The sequence below is a fragment of the Aristolochia californica genome, unplaced genomic scaffold (genome assembly GCF_029961685.1).
Source record: "Aristolochia californica isolate CCGP_79_NKW_82.1479 unplaced genomic scaffold, dmAriCali1.0.hap1 SCAF_16, whole genome shotgun sequence".
NCBI lineage: Eukaryota > Viridiplantae > Streptophyta > Magnoliopsida > Piperales > Aristolochiaceae > Aristolochia > Aristolochia californica.
The window spans coordinates 15998808-16025732 of NW_027181837.1; the positions used below are offsets into that span (position 1 = coordinate 15998808).

At 41.4% G+C, this 26925-nt stretch overlaps 1 protein-coding gene across 3 annotated transcripts in view; it reads right to left on the reverse strand.

Annotated features, from left to right (window-relative positions):
* Positions 1–10867: 10867 nt before the first annotated feature.
* Positions 10868–26925, reverse strand: part of LOC137953712 (mitochondrial arginine transporter BAC1) — a 30754-nt gene continuing 14696 nt past the window's right edge. The window contains exons 7-10 of one of the 3 annotated variants that reach the window (XM_068801190.1): positions 22376–22507; positions 11786–11884; positions 11324–11712; positions 10868–11161 (exon numbers count right to left, since the gene is read on the reverse strand). In XM_068801190.1, coding sequence (XP_068657291.1) covers positions 11578–11712; positions 11786–11884; positions 22376–22507 — 366 coding nt within the window. In that variant the 3' untranslated portion in view covers positions 10868–11161; positions 11324–11577. Of the gene's footprint in view, positions 11162–11323; positions 11713–11785; positions 11907–22375; positions 22508–26925 lie in introns of those variants that run through there. The other 2 variants (XM_068801191.1, XM_068801192.1) reach the window with 2 other exon arrangements.

Sequence of the window (26925 nt, forward strand, 5' to 3'; positions counted from 1 at the left end):
AAAATAAATTCCGATACACTTACCCCCCCCTTCCCCCCTCCTCCCCCCCCCCCCCCCCCCCCCCCCCCCCCCAATTTGGAACAATGGTTTGCTCTGTTCTGCCGAGAGGTGGATTGAGTGTGGGAGGTGGTGGCCGGAAGTCGAATCCCACTGGAGTTGTGTCCGACGGAGCCTCCTCCGTGTTCGGTGGCAAAGGGCAGCCCTTTGGGGCTTCGCCTCTTGGTTATTTTCCGCGACTGAGGGCTCTCGGAAATGGCTCCTTGGAGGACGAATCGCTTCTGCTAGCCGTGAGGAGGGGTTGGAGGAGGATGAACCCAAATCAACCCTTACCGACGGGTTTGTGGTCGCATACCCCTCCGATTTCTGATTTCCAGGGTCCTTCTTGGCGTCTGCATCTTCTGGGATGTCGGCCGGTAAAGAAGATAAAATCTTCGAATTTTCTGGCTAGTGGCCGTTTTGCCGTCCGAGATAGTTTCTGCTACCTCTTGTGCGCATATTTCATGGTCGGATATTTGAGGTCGTGTGACCTGTTTTGTTGTAGCAACGAGTTCCTCCCTTGCGAAATGTTCAATGGAAGCATCTAACCGCGCTCGTATTTCCTCCAATTCCTTACCCATAGCGATTCATCTTTCTTGGGATATAGAATAACCAATTGTGTTCCCGCTCTGATACTAGTTGTTATGGTCCCGGATCTGACACAAGGATTCTTTAGGAGGATCTGGGGTCTGCCACGGGTTACGGGTATTCCAAGCATTACCGTAGGGATAGTAGGAAGACATGGGGTAGACGAAAACGAAAGATCAAGCATAAGGGAAGCTTGAAAACCCTAGAGCTCGTTGAGGAGAACTCTAAGCCTCTCTATGCTAGATTTAACCTAATTCTTAATACTTCAATGCTTCCTTTTCTCATTACTCTTACCCCTTAAATAGGGCTCACCATGTTAGGTTTTAATAAAATATTACAAAAATATCCCTATGAATAAAATATTCCAAAAATATCCCTATTAATAAATAATTCCAAAAATACCCCTTTTCACCTAAAACTGAAATAAAATAAAGTAAATTAAATAAAACAACTAAAATAATAATGTTATTGCATGCATAACAATATGCCTAAAGGGTCGGCATATGATAAAAGCTGATTACCGGAAGGATTAGAAATAACACCTTCGAAGCCAGAAATCTCAGAATTACCAAGAGAAGAGTCGTCAAAGTTCAATTTAAGGTAACCGGGTTCAAGAGGGGTCCATTCCTGCATGACTGGGACCTTTATCCCAGAGTGCATCATTGCCAAATTGCTCCAGTTTTCACAGATAGGGGTACCCACAAAGGAGGAGAAAGACTTCTTAGTCAGGAGCCAAGAAAAAATGTCCCACCACTCGATCTGTGACATGAACCGTTGATTCACTTTTTGCATCGAACCACTTTCGGTTGCGTTCATTCCAAAGCCCCCACGAAATGAAACTAGTACAAGCGGACAACATCACTTTTCCGAGACCAGGCAGGGGAGTATCAATGAGCGACTTACTAAAAGAGATCAAAACAGCTATCATGCAGAATTGTGACGCCAACATACTAAGAATGAAGGTCCACACCTTGCATGAGAAGATGCATTGTAGCAGAATGTTGCTTTTGGTTTCAGCTTTAGTGTTGCAAAAAGGGCACATGGGGTCGATTGAGGGGTGTCATCTTCTTCTAAGCATGTCTGTCGAGAGAATCTAACTTTGACAAGCGCTCCACATGAAGAATTTTATCTTGGGAGGTGCACAAAGACGCCATACAAAGTAGACCTCATGCTCCTTTTGAGACGGATTCCAGTCATTAATGTATCTGAATGCAGATGATTCAGAGAAAGTACCTCTTTTGTCTGGCCACCAAATGAGCTTGTTGGCCTCCGAAGGTCGAATTTTTACCGAGTTTAAAGAATCTATCAAGCGGCTGGCTTCCGAAGCCTCTGTATCAGAAAGCCCCTTTCGGGATGAAGGCTCAGACCAACCCCCTCAAAAGCATCAACTACTGATATGTCTCTATGTGTAGAGAGGAGAAAAAGACTTCTGAAAGCATTCTGTAGCGGCTCCTGCCCCATCCATAGATCATCCCAAAACTTGAGGAATCTGCCGTTTCCAACAAAGAATCTACTGCCATAGGAGAATTTTGGAAAAAGTAGGTATAATGCTCTCCAAATTGAAGATAGACATCTCCGATTACCTCTTGAAATCCACCAAGGAGCGCCACCATTAAGCTTAAAAAGTACCATTTCCTTCCAAAGATTGGAAGAATTGTATTGAACTTCCATAACCATTTTTGGAGCAACACTTGGTTCATTTCCTTGGATTTTTGAATCCCCAGGCTACCTATATTCTTTGGCAAACAGATATCATCCCATCTGACCAGATGATATTTAAAAGCATCACTCAATCCCCTCCATAGAAATCTTTGTTTAAGCATTACATATGGTGTCATGGTTCTAGGTTAAGTACCTATGTCTTTCATTCCTGACAGGCCGGTCTTGTGGGTAGTATTGGCTAGGTGCTTAACATTTGGTATCAGAGCTAGCGCTATATTGTGGGTTCAATTCATGTGTGCTGCAAGCGGCGTGTGGAGGTGTGTAGCCCTGGGCGGAGGGGGCGACCTAGCGGAAGGGGCGACCAGAGTGTGTTCCCGCACCATGGGCCATCACTATAAGCGGAAGGGGTGACCTGAGTGTGTTACCGCACCTTAGGGCCGCCGCTAGAGTGGGCCGTCGTCAGAAGTGGGCTGTCTCAAGTGTAGGCCGCCATGGGCGTCGGCCTCGCGACGGTGGGTGTGATGTTATGGTCCTGGGTTAAGCACCTATGTCTTCCGCTCCTGATAGGCCGGTCTTTTGGTAGTATTGGCTAGGTGCTTAACATATGGGTGTAGGATTGGGCATAAAAGATAGTGCATAGTTTGAGATGTCTGCAATGCAAGACTTGAGGAGGATGAGCCTCCCAGCCTTATTGAGTAAATGCCCCTTCCAGGTTGCTAGCCGGGATTCAATCTTCTCAACCACAGGATTCCAAAGATTTTTGTTTATGCGGCCATTAAATAAGGGCAGGCCAAGATAGGTTGTTGGTAGGTGACTTGTTGTGTAGCCAAATATACTTGCCATCTCTGCAAGGAGCTCAGGTCTGACATTGAAACCCATTAGAGAGGTTTTCTTCTAATTAACTTTCTACTCAAAAGCTAATTAGAAGAGACCCAAAACCGCTTTAATCCTTCTAGCTCCATCAATATTACCGTTTCCAAATATGATGGTATCATCCGCATACTGTAGGATGGGAACATTAAAAGCCTGTTGGGTACTAGTAGGAGGAAGCCACCCAAGATTGATCGCTGAGTAAAGCATTGAGGAGAGGAATTCAGCAATCATGTTGAATAGAAGCGGGATAACAAATCACCTTGCCTGATACCTCTGGTCTCTTTGAAGTACCCACTAACTGAGCCATTGAGGATAAGAGAATAAGAGGCCGAGCCCACACAACTTCTGATCCAAAATCTCCATATTTTAGCCAAAACCCAATTTTTCCATAATCTCATCGAGCAGGATCTAGTTGACTATGTCGAAAGCCTTTTCAAGATCAAGCTTCAGGGCAATTCTTGGATCCTTGTTATGACGAAAATGATCAATAAGCTCATGTGCTGCCAGAGTGGAGTCCAAAATTTCTCTTCCCTTAAGGAAAGTGCTTTGCCCACTGTGAATGAGGGTTGGGAGAGGAACCTTTACACGATGAGCCAAAATTCTTGCTATGATCTTATAGGCACTTGTGACAAGACTGATTGGCTGGAAATCCTCTGGCTTCTTAACACTAACTTTCTTCGGAACCAAGGCAATAAAAGATGCGCCAATATTGTGAAAGGTGATACCATTTCCGAAGAAGTCGTGGATCATTGCTATGATATCCTCCTTGAGGTGAGGCCAAAATCTTTTTAAAAAATTTCCATTGAAACCATTAGGGCCCGGCACCCTATCATTTTCCATGCCTAAAACTGTACGCTCAATTTCTCCAGTAGAGAAAAGAAGCTCTAATAAAGAGGCAGCTACTGGAGAGACGAGAGAAATAGATGTGTTGAACCTTTGGCCTGTTAGGACACTCCTCTGAATATAAGTTTGTAAAAAAACTTAAGCAACATATTAGAAATCGAAGTCCGACATGACGTTACCTCATTATTGATACATAATGAGGTAATTCGGTTGAACCTCCATTTTGCTGATGCCACGGCATGGAAGAATTTTGTATTTGCATCTCCCTCCTTCAACCATTTAAATCTGGCTCTTTGCTTCTATCTTCTCTTGACGCTGGATGGCAATGAGATTAGAGTTAAGAGAAACTCGGGAAGAGAACTCCGTCGGAGTTAAATACCTTTGTTCTTCCGCCGGATTCAAGTTCGCGATCTGAGAAAGGAGAGAAGCCTTCTTGGCAACCAGAGAGGCACAACAGCTTGTGTCCCATTCCTTAATTTTTCCTTTTAAGAAACGGAGCTTCAAAGGGAAGGCCCACTCCCTTCTACCTAGGCTTGGACCTTCAGTCCAACATCCATCAATAAGAGCAGCCAAGTAAGACTTTCTCGGGACGAGGGGGAAAATGGGGAGGTGAAAGGACTTTTTTGGAAGAGGGGATTAGACAAAAGGTTCGTGATGGGATGGGGGCTATTTTGGAGGGTTGAGAAGGGAGAAGAGGACGTTGGAGAGGGTGGTGTTTTGGGATTCGGAAAAGTTGAGGAGGACGTGAGGAAAAATGAAATTTTGGGATTCAAGAAAGTAGCATGTGAAGGGGTTTCTGATAGAGGCATGGAAGAGGACATTGATTTTTCTGACGAACTTTTAAAACTTTGGCTCGATGTGCGAGATGGTTCAACTTTGGAATTTGTGGAAGAAGGGATGGACGTTGAGCCTGATAAGGAGCCAAGATGCAAATGAAATAGCATAGTAAGTGCAACTTCAAGCGAATGATGGTTTACTCTTTTTGCTACTCCGTTTTTTTGTAGAGTATGCACACAAAAAAACTGATGAATAATGCTAGTGGACTGACAAAATGAAGCTAATTTATGATTCATAAGCTCAAGCCCATTCTTTGTGCGCAGAATACGGAGAGAATCACTACACTGTGTTTTTATTTCATTTGAAAAAGTCAAGAATACATTGAAAACTTTACTCAGATCTAGATGGCAAGGTGGAAAATAACTGAGAAAGTTTTCAAGAGAAGGATGACCTAGCCGAAGATGTCACTGGAAGAGTGTATCATCTGCATGAAGTGCAAAAGAGGTATGTTGTGATGACCCTCCAAGTGATGCAACCCATCTCTCATGGCTTGAGCTGATCGTCCTCCTCATTTGGAGGTGCTTAAAAACACAGTAAGTAAGATAGAAGGTTATTGAATAATTTAAAATTTTTGTAACCTGACTAACAGATAGAAATTTCATAAGAAATTTAGGAACTAATAAAATTGAACCTCAGGGTAATGAGGAAGTAGGTTGGATGGAGCCTACTCCACTAATTGAAGATGAGAAACCATTTGCAAAAGTGACTTGTTTACATGGTGAGGATTGACTTAAACTCAAACATAACGAGGACATACCTGATATGTGTGACGACGCACCAGAATGAATAACTATTGTAGACACTGGACTCACATGCAAAGCAGACTCACTTGATCTAGCCAAAGTGGCTTTAGGTAAAAAATTGGATGGAGGTATAAACATAGATGAAGAGGTCAATTGGACCGTCCTCTGAATTGACTGCTACATCTCATCTTCAGCATCACGCACACTGTCAACCACACTAGCTGTAGAGGTCTCATTGTTCTCAGAAACACTAGAATTTGCCCATGCTGGTTTACCAAACTTGTCCTAGCTATTATTTGAAAAGTAGTTGGTATGTCCACAATGTACGCATCGTGTGTCATCTCTGCCTCACCTTAGTCTCAACCATGATCTGAACTATTTCGGCCTCGTTCTCTACTGCCCCCACCCCGTGCACAAGTGGTTTCTCATAATTTTGGTGCATATTAAATGTTAAGGCGACAACCTCAACATTTATTGTTTCTTTATTACAAGACAAGACCATAGCAGATTCGACATGTACAACTCTATTGAAGGTATTAGGAAGTGAAGGCACATCATATGAGGCAAGTAATTTGGCTTGAACTACATCATATACAGACCCATACCAGTCAAAAACTTGACCACATAAATCTGTCCATACAAGGTCTCTTCCCTCTCCATACAAGTGCAGCATACAAGGTCTTTTCCTCTCCATCTCTTGGATTTCTTTCAGTCAATTCATAATTAAAATAGGAGTTCATGTTAGGAATTTAAGACTGATACCCTCGTCTAGCGGCAGTTAATGGTTTGGCTTAGTTTTCTAGTGCAGCAGTCTTTGAGCCAAGTTTTCCTTGTTCTGGCGTTTGAATTTTTGGTCATCTACTTGAATCTGTTTTTTTTTTTCTCTTTTAGGCTAGACAGAGTTCTGTGTTCCTCAAAAATTTTCCTACAACTTTTGGATTCCAAACTGATTACTCGTCTATGGCTGGATTCCTTCTGCCAGTAATTATGTGAAGTCTCTCATAGTCCAAACCTCCAAACAGCAGAAAAGAAATTCTAACAGCTGTATTGGACAGCGACAAGGATCCTACGAGGACTAGTATCTTCTGTTTTCTTTTTCTTGTTCTTTTTTGTCTCCTTGTATGTCCAGCTCATGAGTCGCTTGCAGTCCTACTTTGAGTAGAACTCAAAAGTGTGAGTTTCTAGTTCCCACTCGGACTCATACGTGAAGGTGCCATCTGGTCTGAGCTTTGGGAAGAATCACGTTCCTGTAAGTCTCTAGCATGACCGCCACTACAACCTCGTTAACGTTCTATAACTGCTCCAGAGTCCAGCCATCGAGACTGCTAGAGGTGCTGAGAAGAATTCATCAGTCCATAAATTGAATGAACACCTGCTGTTTTCACCTGCTTCCACATGATTACAGCAGCAGATTACATTAACGAGCAGGAACACCTGCTTCCACGATCCAGTCCATTAGTTTGGATTTCTTCTCATGCTCAACTCCGTGATCGTGTCTTTTTTTCTTTGTTTCTGAATCAGTAGTCTGTATTCTCAGTCTGGAAAGGCATGATGGTGATTGATAAGTTCAGATTGTTTAGCAATCTGACTAACTGCTTCTTACTGCTCTTGGGTTTGACACAGCTGAGACCTTGCATCTTGAATTCGTGAATTCTCGAATTGTTGAGTTCTTGAGTTCTTGAGTTTGTAAGTTTGTAAGTTCCAGAAATTTGAGCTCACTCATGAATTTGCTGAACTATATTGCTATCCGAGAGGCTGCTGGTATTCGGCTGCTGATTTATTGCTTCTTGCTTGTATTGGATTGCGTCTTCTTGGAGAAGATCAAGAAAGCTTCACCTAGATAATAGGCTCTGCATCTTCTTCTTTAATGTCCGACCTCTGGAGGCTTGTTGATATTATTGAAGGTGCATATCTCATATGCATTTTAGCAGCTATTGAAGGTGCACGTGATTTACCTTGTCACCTACCTACTTGTCTGGAAGATGCTGAAGGAAGGATGGGTTGGCAGCAAGAGGCAAGAGTGTTGGCAGCATGAGCTATTTTATCACGAGGTAGATGAGATCTGAGAAGTTTAATCAGAATTAATGGAGCTGTTTTATGGGCTGCTCTTGGTCTCTAGACCATTAAAAAAAGGCAATAGAAGGTCAGATGGTAATGATTATGCAATGGATGAGTTGAAGAAATCATAGATGTTTTTCCTGGAAGACACGTTGAACATGTAAAAGCAACACAAAATCTTCTAGTAGAATTTGGCTGCAGTTGCATTGAGAATCTTGGTGAAGCTCAGAATTTTGTAGAATATGTTCTTGACAAGCTTCATCAGTTGATAGTGTTGATGAGAGTTCCTTGCTCAAAGCTTGTCGTGGATTAGGCGGCGATTACAATTTCGATACATCAAGAATGTGTAGGCCACCAGGAACTTCTGCATGTTCTATATCCTCAAAACACCTCTCTTGGAATGGAATTCATACGACAGAAGAGGGGTACAGAGATAAGGTTGCTTTCCTCTTCTTGGGAAATTTGAAGGGTCGGTCTACCAGGCGATTTTTTATGTTATTATTAATAAAAATATGTTTTTGGTTTTGGGGAGATTGCACCAGGCGATTTGACTCGGGATCTCCTCTCTCGTGTTGGTTGGCTTGTCTGCATTGGTTGCGTATCTTTTGCATCATCATCTTCGAAAAATGTTTGTCACCCCCTAAAATTCTCTTGAGGTCGTACTTGGTCAAATTTGTTAATTTTGGTTTTCCTTTAGTCTTCTTCTTATTACCATAGTGATTATTTTATCTTCCTTTCATCCCACTGGTTATTTTTCTCCTATCCTTTTTTTATTCTTGCATACCCTTTTGGGCCAACCTCTTTTGCATTGCTTCTATTGGTTCTTCTTATATATATATATATATATATAGGTGTTTTGAGTCCATTGAGACTTTTTTATGAGTACCTTTAAAAGGATTTTTTATCGTCATCTTTTGAATAATAGGTATTACCCCTTTTTAGTGATTATTATCACTATTTTTTTCGAAATCCTATGAGGTTGGTTTCTATTTTTATATGTATATGTTACCTATCCTTTTTTATTATGGAGAGTGTGTATGATTGAGTCTTATCCTCAGAACACCTTGATGGAGGAGATAATAAATACAATTATGTTTTTGACCTCCCAAATTGAGGGGCAGAATAGAAGGAAAAGTATGAAGATTCCACAAGTTAAATCAAGCCTGATCATTTTCCGTACTTTGTTGATTTGATAATTTTGTTTGAAAGTTGAGTGTTGTAGTGGTTACATCTCCTTTCGGAATTAAACTATGGGTATTACTATCACTTGAAAGATGAAATACAATCTACTATGAAGAATTCCACGTGTCGTGGTAATTAAATTTTATGAGGCAAAAATATTTACGTCATGGGAAGTATGTTATAGGGAATTTCTTCCTGGAGACCAAGAATCTCTTTTAATTGCAAAAAGTTATAAATTTTAGCTTGAGGGGGCGTATTGAATGAGTCTTATGTGACTCTATTATGCACGCAATAACATTATTATTTTAGTTGTTTTATTTAATTTACTTTGTTTTATTTCAGTTTTAGGCCATATGGGTATTTTTGGAATTATTTATTAATAGGGATATTTTTAGAATATTTTATTCATAGGAATATTTTTGTAATATTTTATTAAACCCTAACAGGGTGAACCCTATTTAAGGGGTAAGAGTAATGAGAAAAGGAAGCATTGAAGTATTAAGAATTAGGTTAAATCTAGTGTAAAGAGGCTTAGAGTTCTCCTCAACGAGCTCTAGGGTTTTCAAGCTTCCCTTAAGTTTGATCTTCGTTTTCGTCTTTCCCATGTCTTCCTATTACCCCTACGGTAATGTCTGGAAGACCCGTAACCCGTGGCAAACCCCAGATCCTCCCAAAGAATCCTTGTGTCAGATCCGGGACCATAATAGACTCTCACATCAAGAAGGTTCATATAGCAAGAATTAATACAAGGAAGTTTAACAAGAGTTTCACAGAAGAGCCTCAATTTAAAGGAGTTTTAGTTATATTAGTCTTTTATTAATGTTCAATTGTTTAATTATGTTAGAACCTATATTTTAGTGTTTAACTTTGAGTGTAACTGAGACAAAGATAGTTTAATTGTAATATGATTTTACTTGTTTCCTCTATTATAAATAGAGACTCATTCTACTCAGTTATTATCAAATCAATGAATTATTATTTCTTTTCTTGAAACTCAACACATACACATATCATCTATAATACCTTATATTTAGGGTTCATGGCCTTTAATTATTTTCTTTTGGTGAGATAGGATTAATTAATAGGGAGTATGGACCAAAGGTGCCTCCTCATCCAAAATTAAAGTAAATAATAAGTTTCAAAAGATAGTATTGGTTACTTGAATGTTCCAGTTTGAGTTATTTGAATCGCTCTATCTCTGCATTGGTTACTAATGTTCTTGTTTTTCATACTGCAGAAACGTTGGACGAGTCATTTTTACATGTCACGGACCAACCTGATGAGTCCTTGTCAGCTGTGTGGGCATTGAAGACTCCAGCCCCATTCAGCAAGAAATCTCAGGCTGGTCCCGGGCTTTCGTCATCTGTACTAGAGCATAAAAAGAGCAGAAAGCGTCTCGTTTTGCAAAGTTTCTTGCTGAAAGGCAGGTTTTGTTTGTCAAGAAAACAGGATTTCATGCACATATACTTCCTAGTAAAATGTGATCACAAAAGGAAAAGGGCCGCCTGAGATCGAATCTAGTGTTTTCCTTAGAAAGCTGAGGAAGCATATTAATTCAGCTAGCAGAAATCAACATGTAGCCCCTTCAAATAATGTAGAAATTGATTTGAACCATACAACCTGTCGCAACTTTCCTCATCCATTTTCTGTTGCAACTTTCTTCCATTTCTGTCTCTCCTTTTGTGCTGCTACCATCTCTTGGTGTCACTGTAATGCATATTTCACCACCCTCTGTCTAGTCTCTTAATAGGTGGTGAAAAAAGGTAAAAGAAAAAAGAAAGAGACGATGATGAGAATGGAAGGAGAAAGGAAATGAAATAAAACACTATGGACCATGTATCGTGACATGTATATGAGATGCAAACCTCAAAATTTTTCGATTCCCAAGGATCCTAAAACACGTCTCAGGAAATCTCAGGGGCGTATCCTTGTCTTGCTTGACTTACCTTTGCACGCACCTTTCAGAAATTTTTTTTTGTTTTGTTTGACACAATGGAGGAACACCTGGTCCAGGACAATTCGTTGCTTACAAAATGCACTCATGATGATGTCAAGCTCATTATGAATTCTTTGGGCTTCTTAGATATCACAAAGGTGACAGAATGGTGTCACCAGCTGTCTTGATAGTTGCTAAATGAAACCCTTTTTTGAAGGACTGGTATAACTTTTGTCTTGGTATTTTGTCAATTTTCACATTTGTAAACACCTTTTCTAGGAAACATTTCTTACAACTTACAGCAAAAAAAAAAAAAAAAACAATAAAAATTTAAAAGAAAAAGATACAGAGAAGAAGAATATTCAAGGAAATATGTTAATTGTCTTTTCTTAGTGCCAAACCACTGCAAAATGGAAAAAAAGAAAAGGATTAAACACAATGAGACTTGGTCAAGTGCTCCAGAAAACAAAACAGAGCTTCAGAGATGTATTTGTATAATTTTTTCAGATTACTGTAACAAGTTGTAGTGAGAAAATTGTAAGGGACAGACCAGCTAGTAACTCACCCTCCTGAGATCACAGATGGTCACGAAGGCGGCACCTTTTTTCTTCTCTCCTGTTGCTTCTAAGAGGCATTTAAAACAACCCAAAAAAAACAGGAAAATCAATTATGGGACCATTGAAAAACTTCATCAACCAAGTCATGATGATATAGCCTGAGATTTGGGAGGCACACTCGTAGACATGAAGCCTCTCAGATCAAATAAAATCTGTATATCTATTCTTCCCCAAAGCAGTTGGAGGATCCCAATGTACTACTTCAGTCCCGTTTAATGTCTAAAACTTTTGCTGCAAACTCCCAAGTAACAATAGCAGCAGCATTTGCAGGAAATGCTCTAACCAATGTTGGTCCCAAACCAGCATAACATCCTCTCAATCCCACTCTCCTGTATATCTGCTCCAAGGAAAAACATATTATTATTCTAGATACTTGTGAGAAAAATCAGAGGCAGGGAGTGAGATTTTACAGATATCAATGTCCTGAAAGGATCAGCAGTAGACTCTATAGTTGGGGATGTCTGTATTACAGTTTTGGCCACATCCAGGGGTAGAACAGCAGACCAGAACTGTGAAGATCACAAGTTTGAACTGCATTAATATATGAAAAAAATATTAGTTGTTCATAAAAAATGAATTTACCAAGTTGAGTAGTGAGTTGACATGATGGTATTATATATTGGATCTATATGGGATCAGTGAAGCAGCTCAATACTGTTCACCAGTAAGACATGAGAACTTGCCAATTATAACAAACTTTTTCTTTTTTGTTTTTAAAATACTAAATTATTAGTAAGATAACAAATGAAGCCATGGCATCTATTTGCACGTTCTAGTAGTAAAAATAATGAAATATTAGCAACAATTTTCTATTGAATTATTAAAAAAATTCCAAGTTACTCAAGATTAATACAAGTTTGAATCGGTTCAATGAACAAGTGTAAAAATAAATGGAATGTGAAATATGAAAAATAAGAAGAAATAGAGGAAGAAAGAAGCAGAAAAAGAGAAGACAAGCTGTTGGAAGGAGGCCGCATTGAAAGAGCAGTGGACAATGAGTCTGAGTTCGACCCTAATTATCCTCATAACCTCACTTAAGTAAAAAGATTACAAAATGATTTATATGCCCGTCTATTTATTTTTTATTTTTTAAATAGTGCTGAGTTATATTAAAAGGCTCAAAAGAGCAAGATTACATGGTGGGGGAACCATCCCAAACAATGAGAGATTGTTGGAATGTTCCAAATTTAGCTAGCCTATCAGCCACAGAATTGGCTGACCTAGGAATATGATTCCAACTACAAGAAATGGAAGATACAATATCTGCAATAGATGAAGTAATTGGCCAATGCCATCACAGGGGAGAGGCTGAATTAGAGCACCAGCTTATGACCACATTAGAGTCCCCAATCAACAGCTTCCCTTGAAGTCTGTCTTTGAAAATCTTCAACCCAAGATGAAAAGCATTTACCACCGAAGAGGTAGAGAATCAGCAATGCCCACAAGCGCAGCATAGGAGAAGATGGTCTCTCCACTATGATTCCTGAACCCCAAAAAACACTATCGTCGAAGTTCAGCTTAATGCAATTACTGGGGCGAGGCTCCCACTCAATCATGATCGGAGTCCTCTGGGGGCCCACTATGTGAGCCAGAAGACACCAATTCCATCAAAGGGAGACACCGGCCTAAGGAGCAAATTCCTTCCTGGTGTGGAGCTAACTGGAAACCATACCGACGACTCAAGAGACTGCACCATCCAGATTGCTGAACTTGGAATTGAATCTCCGATTATTTCTCTCGAGCCAGAGACACCAACGGATGTGAGTAAGGCAAGCAAAGAGCATAATCTTGCCAATTCTAGGGAGGCAAGTCCCAAGAGCCATTTGTATTGTGCCAAATAGATCCTGATGGAGGCCCACTTGAATGCCAATTTTCTAGAACACTGCCATCCAAACTCTCCACGAGAAGCCACAACGCAAAAGAATATGTTGTACTGACTCCTCACAATTGCCACATAGGCGACATGTAGCATCCAAGGCGGTGAAGCCTCTCCTGTGAAGATAGTCCACCGTAAGGATTTGCTCTCTGATGGTTGTCCAAATAAGGAATTTTACTTTGTTAGGAACTGAAAGCCTCCAATCGAGGTTTGCCTTGTGCTCTAGTTGACTGAGGACAACTTCCTTGATGTGGGAATAGGCTGAAGCGACTGTGAATGTACCACTAATACCAGGCTTCCAAATCAGTTTATCTGACACTCATTCCCGGAGGATGGTACTACTGAGACTCGAAAGAAGCTAGCAGAAGGCCAACTTCATCATCATTCAAGCTCCGGCGGAAGAGAAGACTCCAAGAAAGATTACTCCAAGATTCGGCTACCGAGCATGAAAAGTCCATAGCAATTCTATACAACCCGGGTATTCCTTAGAGAGGGGGAGGGGACCGCACCACTCATTGTTCCAGAATAAAAGAGTCCTCCCATTTCCTGGGTAGAAAGAGGTCGCGGCCTTGAAGGTTAGGAGTAACTTATAAACGGATTTCCAAATCAGGTATAGACGGCAAGGAGTGCCTCCCTCTCTCCACCAATGCCTAGAAATCTGTAGATAGTGGCACACCATATTTCTCCACAAATTTCTATGGTTGGCATTAAGGTTCCAAATCCACTTAAGTAGGAGGGCATTATTCATATCATTTGTAAGCCGAATGCCCACCCCACCCTTAACCTAAGGCAGACAAATCTCCTTCCAACTAACCAAATGATATTTGTGTCTCTTCAAAACCTCTCCATAGGAAGCAATGGCGAATAACATCTATCTTTGAGCACACAACGGCTAGACACTTAATTAAAGATAGGAGATAATTTGGCAGGCCAGCCAAGCAAGACTTTAGCAGAGTGAGTCTACCCGCTATGGATAGAAGCTTGTCCCGCCAAGTGGCAAGTCGCTTCTCAAATTTCTCAATTAGGGGGGACTAAAGCCCAGTCGTGGAATGAGAATCAAAGAGGGGGAGACCCAAATATGCAGCTGGCGAATTCTCCAGGGAGCATCCCAATAAATCAGTCATATCTCTGAGCTCAGCTCCATCTATATAATATCCCAGTAGAGTAGTTTTCCTCCAATTAACATTCTAACCCGAAGCCAGCTCGAATAGACCAAGAACAGCTCTCAACTTCTTGATCTAATCCATTGTGCCCACACCAAAGCAGATGGTGTCATCGGTAAACTGAAGAATCGGGATATCAAAAGCCGCAATATCTGTTGTGGGAAGAAGTCATCCAAATCCCTTGGCCGAATAAATCAGAGAGGAGAGATATTCCGACACCATATTAAAAAGCAAAGGGAAAGGGGGGGTCCCCCTAACAAATGCCCCTAGTGCCTTTAAAAAAACCACATACTGTACCATTCAGAAGCACCGAGTAGCTGGCCGAGGAGATGCAACTTTGAATCCAGAATCTCCACTTAGCACCAAAACCCATTCTTTCCAAAAGGATATCAAGAAGCTTCCAATTGACTCTATTGAATGCCTTCTCAAAATCTAGCTTGAGAACAAATCTTGGGAGCTTCAAGGTCTTGAAGTTGTGCAGAAGTTCATTACAAGCCATGGCAAAATCCAGTATGTTTCTCCCTTTGATGAAGGCACTCTGCCCTTGGTGAATAGCAATTGGAAGAACCGTTCTGAGGCGAAGGCACGCAATGATTTTATAGGTGCTGGTGGTGAAACTGATAGGCCGAAATTCAGAGGGAAGCTTTGCCCTGACTTTTTTGGGAATAAGGGCGATGAAAAAATCCCCAATATTCTTGAAAGCAATGCCTCGGTGATAGAACGAGTGGACCATGTGAGCTATGTCTTCACCGATGAGGGGCCAGCAACGCCAATAGAATTTGCTCTTAAATTCGTCCAGGCCCGAAGCACGATCCAAAGGGAGCCCCATAACTAGCTTCCTTAATTTCCCTACTAGAAAAGGGAGCTCAATAAGACCCGTGGCTGCAACAGGTATGGCCATAAGATTAACCCACTGGAAAAAGGGGCAAACTGTCTGACCTTCAGTGTAGAGATCTGCAAAAACGCTCACCAGATTGTGAGAAATAAGGGCTCTGTCCGAGGTAGTCTCACCATTGATACAATTGGCTCTTCTTCTGCAGTGGCCACAACAAGCTCACCGGTAGTGGCCCGTCTATTTAAACTTCTATAACTCCCTAATTACACATTAGAAAGACACAAAAATTTATTTAAATAGTTCTAACATCAAGACAAGCTAAAGCTATACTAAGAGGGGCATACAAGCATGGAAAATGACTAAAATACCCTTTTTACATATATTTCAACATTCCAAGCTGGAGCACATATATCAAAGAGCCCCAACTTGTCATAAAAATTCCCACACTCTTTCTTTTCCAAAACCTTTGTAAAGATATCACCAAGTTGATCCGCAGATTAAACATATGGAGTGACTATAATTCTACTCGTCACATCATCACGGACAAAATGCCTATCAACTTCTACATGTTTAGTCTATTCATGAAACATTGGGTTACTTGCAATGAATATTGCAGCTTAGTTATCACAAAATTCTTCATAGCTCTTGTAATAGGAAAACCCAACTTTTGTATCACTGACTTCACCCACAAAAGTTCATTAACTGTATAAGCCATTACGCAGTAATCGGCTTTTGCACTAGAACGGGTTACAACATTTTGTTTCTTACTTTTCCAACTAACTAATTTCCACCAACAAAAACACAAAATCTTAATGTGGATTTTCTATCCAACTTAAATCCCACATAATCGGCATTAGAATATCCACTAATTTGCAAGTGATTATGTGGTGCATACAGCAACCCCTTTCTTGGTGCACCCTTCAAATGCCGTAGTATCCTGTGTGCGGCCTCCAAATGAATCTTCCTCAAGTGCTCCATAAATTGGCTGACCATGCACACTGCAAATGATATGTCAGGTCGAGTTACTATAGCATAGATAAGCTTACCTATTAATACTTTTGTATATTGTCTTGTTTTTAAGCTTGACACTATCAACTTCACAGAGCCTTTGACTTCCATAGGCCTCTCAATAGATCTATTTTCTAATAATCCATTCATGAAGCATATCAATAACATATTATCTCTATAGCAAAAAAATGCCTGCTTTACTCTTTGCGACCTTAATCTCAAGAAAATACTTAAAGGGAACTCAAATCCTTGGTTTGAAAGTGATTCGCAAAATGCCTTTTGACTTCTTCAATATTGTTTACATCACTCCCTAACAATACTATGTCATCAACATATATATCAACAATACCACTCTATAAAGCCTCTTCAAAACAAACAACGAATGATCATAGTGATTCCTTGCAAATTTGACGCCGGACAGGATAGCGATTATCCTGCAGGCAGATCAAATTGAGAATCACGAGAGGAGTCACGAAAGCTGCCCTAAAATCATAGAGAAATTCTCTAACTCCGATTCAAGATATCATTCATCTCCCTTCAAAGAAACCTAAACAACCTTTTAACCAAATCCAACGCCCCCGACAAGCCCGGGCTGCAGCTCGGAAAAACACGAACCCGACCCTAATAATTCTGGTCCAACCCGGGTTCAATACAAAAGATCCGAATAAGGATCCGACTAAATATCCGAATATGGATCCGACTCCGACTAAATATCCGATTAAGGATCCAACTAATTACTCCGGATCCGAACATATACCCACATCAGATTCTCGCCTGCATCAGTCTCCTCGGGTTGGAAAGAACTCGCCCTCGAGTGCATAATAACTTCAGCAGAACCCAAAAAACGAAGGACACAAGGGTGCAACATGAAAAACAGCGGCAGTCCACAAAGGACAGGCGGGAAAGGCCAGCATCCCCTGCTCAGGCGGCAGGCCAGGAGGAGGATCCACCGCGACGTCGCCAGGCGCAACCTCTACGAACAACATGGCGAACGGAGGAGAAGGGAGGCTTGCCGGACGAGAGCGGACAGTCGCGTCAGACATAACAATCGCACAAATACTACTGTCAATGGTCATATTGCAGACTGGCTCAACAACGGGGCAAGGCGAGGGGAAAAGAGTGCCCTGCAGCCAAGCAGCCCCTGAAGCCCCCGCGGGAGGCACCAGACTCAGACGAACAAGGAGAGGCGCATGGCCATCACCACACAACATATCATCATCAGCAACATCATACACAGGTTCACCAAGCCCCGCAGTGTCACCGACTATGACTTCCTCACCATCTGCATCATCATAGATAGGGTCACCAAACGTGGCAATCTCCTCGACCACGCCGTCCTCTACATCCGTATTATCAAACACAGGGTCACCAAGCTCTTCACTCACATCGACCACGTCTGCAACAACATCAGCAGCATCAAACACAGGGTCCTCCACATCATCATCATACACAGGATCACCAAACGCCTCATTGTCAGGGAACCAGGCGGGGACTCCGTCGGTCTGTAACATCCCAGAAATCTCAGGTAGCGGTACGCTGAAACCAAGGTCTAAAGGTCGATCTCCCTGACCGCGGTGCTCCTGGAATCCTAAACTCTGGTTGTCGCACCTGGGATCGTAATGGTGAGTTTCCATCTCACGAGACCCGAACTCCTGCGTCGTGAGACGCTGGGTTAACTCTGCGACTTGTCTCTGCAAATCTGAAATTTTCACTAACTTTGCGACTTGCCTCTGCAAATCGTCAAGTTGTACTAACTGTGCGACTTGTCTTTGCAAATCGTCAATTATCACTACTTGAACATTACGGCTACGACCACGACCACCAGCCATGGAAGACAATATTTGTCCACTTTTTTTTTTTTTATACGAATAAAATAATAATATAATTTTCCCCAAATCGAAAATACCTCGACGTCCCGACGCCGATGGAAAGTTTCTCCCGAAATCGGGATTTCGGAACCTTCTGTGTTCGAAATCGAGACCTCTCCGGCGGTCTTCTCCGGCTGTCGTCTCCGGTAGCTTGTCGCCGCCTGCGACGCTGGCTCGTTCCGGCAACGAGGGTCTCCTGTCTCGGACCCCCTTTCTCGGCACCACGAACCTCTGTTTCGGTGCTCGATTTTCCGGAATTATCGAACCTTTTCTGTCGTCGAGCTCCATCGACGGCAGATCCGACTACGGCGACGGCAACGGCAACGTCGCACAGCAGTTCCGGCGGTGACGACGTCGATGCCGACCCTTTTCCTGCCGAATCCCTCTTTTCCGGCAAAGCCAGAGCCTCTGCTCTGTGTCTGTAACTTGCTCGGTCGAGTCCCGAGCTCTGCTCGGTCGAATCCCGAGTGTTTCCGGCAGCAACGTTGAGCGGTAGCTCAACGGCGACGGCAGCAGTGTTGAGCGGTAGCTCAACGGTGACGGCGATGGCGACGGCGTCGTCTTCGTCGACCCTTCTGCTCGCTGCAGTGTCTGGCTAGATCAGCTTCGTCCCGAGCCTGAAGCTCTGATACCAACTGATGCCGGACAGGATAGCGATTATCCTGCAGGCAGATCAAATTGAGAATCACGGGAGGAGTCACGAAAGCTGCCCTAAAATCGTAGAGAAATTCTCTAACTCCGATTCAAGATATCATTCATCTCCCTTCAAAGAAACCTAAACAACCTTTTAACCAAATCCAACGCCCCCGACAAGCCCGGGCTGCAGCTCGGAAAAACACGAACCCGACCCTAATAATTCTGGTCCAACCCGGGTTCAATACAAAAGATCCGAATAAGGATCCGATTAAAGATCCGACTAAATATCCGAATATGGATCCAACTCCGACTAAAGATCCGATTAAGGATCCAACTAATTACTCCGGATCCGAACATATACCCTCATCAGATTCTCGCCTGCATCAAAATCCCAATGACATTTTTTTAGGGAACTAGGTGAAATTTTATTAAAAAAGAAGAGAGATAAACCTAGCGTGATGGGCCATCCTTGCAAATCCCAATGACATAACTACTGATTATTAAACCAAGCTCATAGACTTCGTTTGAGGCCCTTGAGATAGCTTTATATGGTCTACACATTTTCCTTGTGTCCCCTTGAGTAACACACTCAAGAGGTTGCTCCATATAAACTTCCTAAGCCAAATCACCATACAACAAGACTGAATATAGGAGGGAGAGAGCGAGAGAGAGAGAGAGAGAGAGAGAGAGAGAGAAAGCTTGGAAAAGTGAGCTGCATTGGGGGTCATGCACAACCCCCAACCTATTTATTATTTAAGTGAATTTCATAAAATCACAATGATGCCCTCACTTAAGTGAAACCCTAATCTTCTTATATCTCCCATTTTACATGTCGTATGTACATGAAACTTGGACTATAGACATAATTCAACATAGGGAACAAGATTAAATCAAGATATGAGAGTGAGGGCAAGGTGAAATGACCAAAATGCCCTTGTACTAGTTTTTCAACACTCCCCCTTGAGCTAAAGCGTACATGTCAAAGAAACCCAGCTTGTTATAGAAGTTCAGAAATTGATGCTTCCCTAGTGCTTCAGTGAAGCATCACCAAGTTGATCACCAAACCGAACATATGGGGTTGTCAACTCCATCACTGTATCCCGAATGAAATGACAATCTACCTCTATTTGTTTTGTTCTCTCATGAAACACTGGATTACTAACAATGAAGATTGCAGCCTGGTTATCATAGTACATAGTCATAGGTTCCTTCTGATAGAAGCCAAACTCCTGGGCAATAGATTTCACCTACATTAATTCACTTAACAGTGTTGGCTATTGCTCTATATTCCGTTTCTGCACTAGATCGAGCAACAACATTTTGTTTCTTACTCTTCCAGCTGATTAAGTTTCCTCATAGAAAAACACAATACCCAATGGTCGATTTTCTGTCAAACCTGGAGCCTGCATAATCAGCATAAAAAAAAATTTCAATCCTCAAGTGATCATTGGGTCTAAAGAGAAAACCCTTTCCTAGTGCTCCTTTCAGATATCTTAAGATTCTCTGTGCAGCCTCTAGGTAAATCTTACATGGACGCTCCGTGAACTAACTCATTGCAAATGAGATATCTGGTCTAGTAACTGTAGCAATATGAGCTTGCCCACTAATCTCCGATACATTGTTTTATCTTACAATTCCGGACTCTGATCATCATGAAGATCATATCCTACCTCCATAGGTGTATCAACTGGTTTAGCTCCCAAAAGACCATACTCTTGAAACATGTTAGTTACATACTTCCTCTGAGCAGTTCCCTCTTTGCTTCTTGCAACTTCGATGCTTAGAAAATATTTTAGTTGAATCAAATCCTTAGTCTGAAAATGAGTCGCCAAGTGTGATTTGACTTCTTCAATGCCTGATCTCTCACTCCCTGATAAGATGATATCATCTACATAATAAACAACAATCCCAAAAGATCTCTTCATAATAAACAAGGAATGATCACAGTAACTTCTGAAAATCTCATGGACATAACTATTTGGCTAAAATTTTCAAACCATGCCCATGGACTTTGTTTTACACCATAAAGAGCTTTCTAAGTCTACATACCTTACGCATCTCCCCTTGAGCAACATACCCTAGAGGTTGCTCCATGTACACCTCTTCTTCAAGATCACTATACAAGAAAGCATTCTTGATAGCTAGCTAGGGCAGAGCCCAACTTTGATTTACTGCAACAAAGACCAGTATTCGAATAGAGGACAGGCAGGCAACCAAAGAAAAGTCTTACATACATCTACTCCAAAAGTCTGGGTGTATCCTTTAGCAACAAGACTTGCCTTATATCTTTCAAGGATCCATCTACATTGTATTTTATTGTATACACCCATTGACAACCAACTACTGCATCCCTTAGAGGTAAGTCGCATAACTCCCTAGTACCTCTTTCGACCAGTGCTTCCATCTCAACATCCATGACTTTCTTCTAATGAGGAGGCAAAAGGGCATCATATACTAAAGAAGGAATAGTGTAAGTGGAGATGGACAAAACAAACTTATGATAACTGTCAAATAATGAATCAAAAGAGACAAAATGAGATAAGAGGATGGCAAGTACCTTTCCTGACACCTTTGCAAAGAGCAATAGGAAGGTGTAGGTCACTTTCATCAGGATCAGGGGACAATGTAGAGCCATGGCTGTTCTGAGAAAGAAGTCTGGAGCGGGATGAGATGGTGCCTATTTACAATGAGATGGTGCCTATTTACATCGATATACCTATAATAGTTTCTCAATAGGGATATCAAATGTAGACTGAATACATTCATCAACTAGAATAGGAATGACAAGATTAGGAACTGAGGGACCAGGAGAAACGATGTCAGACCTAGGAGATTCAAAGAATTGTACATCCTCAAAAATTGTAACATTTGTAAATACAAATGTTTTTCTCATAGATGGACAAAAACATTTGTACCCTTTTTGCATATGAGAGCGACAAATTATCCCTGGATGGTTCGAAAGCATGAGTAAAACAACCGCAACCAAATACACGGGGGGTTACAAGAAAAAGTGGTATAGTTGTAAAACAATTTGAATGGGAATTTTACCCTTAAGAACTAAAGATGGAATTTTGTTTATCAAAAAACATGCAGTAAATGTAGCATCACCCTAATATGATTTGGGAACATTCATATGAATCACATAGTTTGTGCCACCTCAATTAAAAATTTTACATTTAGCAACTCCATTTTGTTGTGGAGTGAATACACAAGATGTCTGATGAATAATCCCTTAACAAAAAGAGAAACTTTCAATTTATGAACTCAAGACCATTTGTATGTATGCAAGACATTGATTGAGGCTACAAATTGATTTTTTATTTCATTATAAAAAAGTTAGAATACATCAAAAGCTTCTCGAAGGAGATAAATCCAAGTACATCTACTAAAATCATCAACGGATGAAATAAAATACTTATAACCGAACTAACTAAGCACAGGATAAGGACCACAGACATCTGAGTGAACAAGCTCAAATGATTTACTTGTCGGATGAGATGACACTAGAAAGGAACTCAAGTGATACTTGCCCAATTGACAAGACTCGCACTAAAAAAAATGTTGGAAGGAAATTCTAGAACTACTTGAATTAGCATTTGCAGGTAATGGATAACCTTGTCTAAGATGCCACTATAGAGGTGAATCGCCTGCGTATAGTGCATATAACGTATTATCTGGTATGTGGCTGTCCAAATAATAAATCCTCTCTCACAAGCGGAACCAATCGTCTTCCTCGTCACGAGATCCTGAAAGATAAAAACAGTTTATAGACTTTACAAGTGGACTAACAGATAGTAAATTTAAAGGAAATTTGGGAACAAGTAATGCAGACTGAGGTGATAGGAAAGAAGCGAGGGTGACATTTCCCACTCCTCGTACTGGTAAAACTGACCCATCAGCAAGATTTATTTTTTAATTTTTTTTTTAAATGATGCTGATTTTTATTAAGACAAAAACTCAAAAGAACAATTTACAAAGGACAGAAACCTTCCCAAACAATGAGAGATTGTTGGGAAGTTCCAAAGTTTGCCAATTTATCAGCCAAAGAGTTGACGGATCTAGGAATGAGATTCCAATTACAATCAATAGAAGATACAATGTCAGCAATACTATCCGTGATGGATCAGTGATGCCAAGGGGGGGAGCTGTCTTTGGAACACCAACTAATAAAAGTCTTCGAGTCGCCTTCGATGATTAACTTACCAAGAGATGATCCCTGAAAATTTGGAGGCCGAACAGCAGAGCACTAACTTCATAAGTATTAGAATCGGCAATGCCCACCAGACCAGCATAAGAAAGAATAGGGTCACCATTGTGACCTCTAAACACACCTCCTGCTCCAGCCGGCCCAGGACAAGCAATAACACTACCATTAAAATTCAGCTTAATGCAGTCGCAAGGGGGAGGATCCAAGATGACCATTTGTAGGGGCCAGACATATGGGCGATCAAACTTCAATTTTCCCGAAGGAAAACACCCGATAGAGCGAAAAATTCCTTCCTTGTATGATGCCAGCTTGAGATGAGGCCCACGACATGAGAAGACATGTTGTCCAGGGTGCAAGCTTAGGAGTTTAATCTTCAATTGTTTTGCTCGAGCCAAATGCACCATGGAACATGCGCAAGACAGGCTGAAAGTATTAACTTACCCATTCGAGGAAGGTGAATCCCTCAAACCTTCTCAAAGGTGCCGAAGACATCCTAATGCAGCCCTACTTGGAGCCCAATCTTCTGAAAAATCTTCATTCAGACTTGCCACGAAAATCCATAACGTAAGAGAACATGCTAGACTGTCTCATCGCACTCACCACAAAGGGGACAAGAAAGATCAGGGGCGGTGAAGCCTCTTCTATGAAGGTTGTCCGAGGTAAGAATCTGTTCTTTGATGACCGACCATACAAAAAATTTGATTTTGCTTAGCACTAAGAGTTTCCAAGCCAGATTTGCCTTGTGCACATGATTATCATAGTCTTGCTTTCTTATATGAGAGTAAACAGAAGTAACAATGAATCAGTCATTAGTGTTGGGCTTCCAAATCAACTTATCAATTGAATGCTCCCGGATAACAGTACTACTGAGTCTGGTAAGGAGAGAGCAAAAAGCCAACAATTCCTCATCATTTAGTCCCCCAACGAAACGGGAGATTCCACGACTGATCACTCCATGAATCAGCCACAGAGCAAGAGAGGTCTCTAGCCACCCTATGCAGCCCCGGGAAGTCCTCCGAGAGAGATCGGGGGCCACACCATTCATCCAACCAGAAGAGAAGGGGTCCTTCCATTGCTCGTGTGATGATTTCCATATCGGGGATAGGAGGCGAACGACGCCACCCTCTCTCCACCAGGCACCCGAAATTTGAAGTATAATTTAACCATATTCCTCCATAAAATGTTATGCTAGTTGTTTTGGTCAAATTCAGAAGATTTGTTTGAAATTCCAAATCCATTTGAGCATAAGAGCTTTGTTCATTTCCCTTGTAGGTCGGATGCCCAATTCTCCCCTATTATGAGGCATGCAAATATCCTTCCAACTAACCAAATGGTATTTATAGGTGTCTTTTGAACCTCTCCAGTGAAATCGCCGACAGATGACATCAATTTTGGAGCAAACGGAGGTCGGACAGTGCATGAATGATATCAGATAGTTTGGCAGCCCTACCATACAAAACTTGAGGAGAGTGAGACGCCCCGTTGTAGATAGGAGCTTACCCCTCCAAGTGGCTAGCCTCTTTTCAAATTTCTCAATGAGGGGGGACCATAGTGACGCCGAAGGCCCATAATCAAAGAGTGGGAGCCCAAGATATGTAGCTGGCATATTTCCCACAGAGCATCCCAAGTAGTCCGCCATATCCCGTAGCCCAACTGGATCAATGTGGTAGCCAAAAAGAGTCGTGTTTTCCCCAATTTATGTTCTGACCGGAAGCCAATTCAAATAATCCCAGAACAGCACGCAATTTTCTGATCTAATCCATAGTACCAACCCCGAAGCAAATAGTGTCATCCGCAAACTGGAGGATCGGAATATCAAACAATGTGCAATCTGTCGTGGGGAGGAGCTATCCCTTGTTCTTGGCTGAGTAGATCAAGGAGGATAGATATTCTACTACCACGTTGAAGAGCAAGGGGGAGAGGGGATCTCCCTATCTGATTCCCCTGGTTCCCTTAAAATACCCACAAATTGTTCCGTTGAGAAGGACGGAGTAGCTTGCAGAGGAGATACAGCTTTAGATCCAGAAGCACCATTTTTCCCTGAATCCCATCTTCCCCAGGAGGTACCCATCAGCAAGATTGACATGTTTAATGAGCGGGGACTCCTTTAAGTCATAAAATAACGAAGACATACCTGATATGTGTTTAGTAGCTTCTGAATCAGGGACCAAGATGGAGAATGACATAAGAGTGAATGTAGACATACCTATGAGAGGAGAAGCATGGGCCAAAGATGCAAGGGGGAGTAATAGAGAGTTGTGCCATATGTTGAGCAATTTGTTGTTGTTGTTGAATTAGTTGTTGCATTTCATCAGTGGCTCCAAGTATGGCAGGTGTTGTAACATCAAGAACAGGTGCATTACCATCATGTATAGTAGAATTTGCCCGGGCAAGCCTTCCAAATTTTATTCAGCATCTGTCAAAATAATGATTAGTGAGTCCACAATGAACTCACTTTCTTTCAGATTTGCCATCCTCACGGCTTCATCTTCAGCTTGAGTTGTCTCTACCTCTGCCAACCCTGTACGTCCCCTGGACGAATCGATGGAACTAGATACAGTAGCTAATGTATTAAGAATCGTAGCTTCACCCATTTTTGCATCTTTTTCTGCCTTTGGTACAATCGGACTTGCACCTTGATTCCATCAAATTCAGCACCCAAACCATCAAGGAATTTTGCACCGTTCATCCATAGTAAACGGATGATAAACATTAATCTCTTACCAAATACCCAAAAAGGAACTATAGTACTCTGTTACTGTGGCAAAATACAATCCATGTACAGCTATGAATACAGCATGTGGGGAAATACAGTCCATGTACAACTGTGAATACAGCATGTGCAGCATGTGGGAAAAGACAGTTCGTGTACAGCTGTGAATATTTGTAATTCCTGGATTAGGTAGTGACCTAATATAGTGACACTCTGTTGTACATATAAATCATTGTCATGGTATTAGAGCTTTGAGTTTGTTTTTCTGGTGAAGTCACCATCAAATCGTGAATTCCAGTATCTTTTTTTCTTCTTCAAACCATGTCTTCATTCACTGAAACCAGTGACACTTCGAAGTTTCTTTGACCAACAACAACAAGTCTGCCACAATGGGAGAATTGCAGAATATTCAGGCAGCATATAGGTTGAACGGGAAAAATTATCTGAAGTAGTCTCAATTGGTCCACACGTTCTTAAAGGGTAGAGGAAAATTGAGTCACCTGCTTGGCACCGGTCCGAAACAAGGCGATCCTAAATTTTATGCTTGGGATGAACAAGATTCTTTGGTGATGTCTTGGTTATGGAACTCTATGTTACCAGAAAATAATGATACATTTATGTTTTTGAACACGGCCAAGGAGATATGGGAAGCAGTCAACCAGACCTATTCTAAATTTGGTGATGTTGCACAGATCTATGAGATCAAAACAAAAATTTCAGTCGCTAAACAGGTAAATCGATCAGTCACAGAATATTCAATTTTTTTGAAGAACCTATGACAAGAGATGGATCATTATCAATGCATCCAGATGAAATGCAGTGAAGATGCAGCTATCCTTAAGAGATATGTTGAAAAAGATAAAATTTATGAGTTTCTTGCTGGATTAAACATTGAGTTTGATGCCGTAACAGTACAAATACTTGGAAAAAAGGATTTGTCATCTTTGAATGAGGCAATAGTAATTGTTCTTATTGAGGAAGGTAGAAGGGGTGTTATGATTGAAACTCCGACAGTAGTGAGTTCGGCAGTTGGTGTCCAAAAATTATACTATGAAGAGTTAAGGCTCTGAGTAGCATCTTGATAAAGGCAATGGGCAAACAGATCTGTCAAGACCATCCAATAAGGACTCTTTGTAGTGTACATATTGCAAAAAATCATGCCATACCAAGGAGAAGTGCTGGAAATTCCATGGCAAACCTCAAACAATGGACAAAAAATGGTCCGAGAAGAGTGGACAAACAAG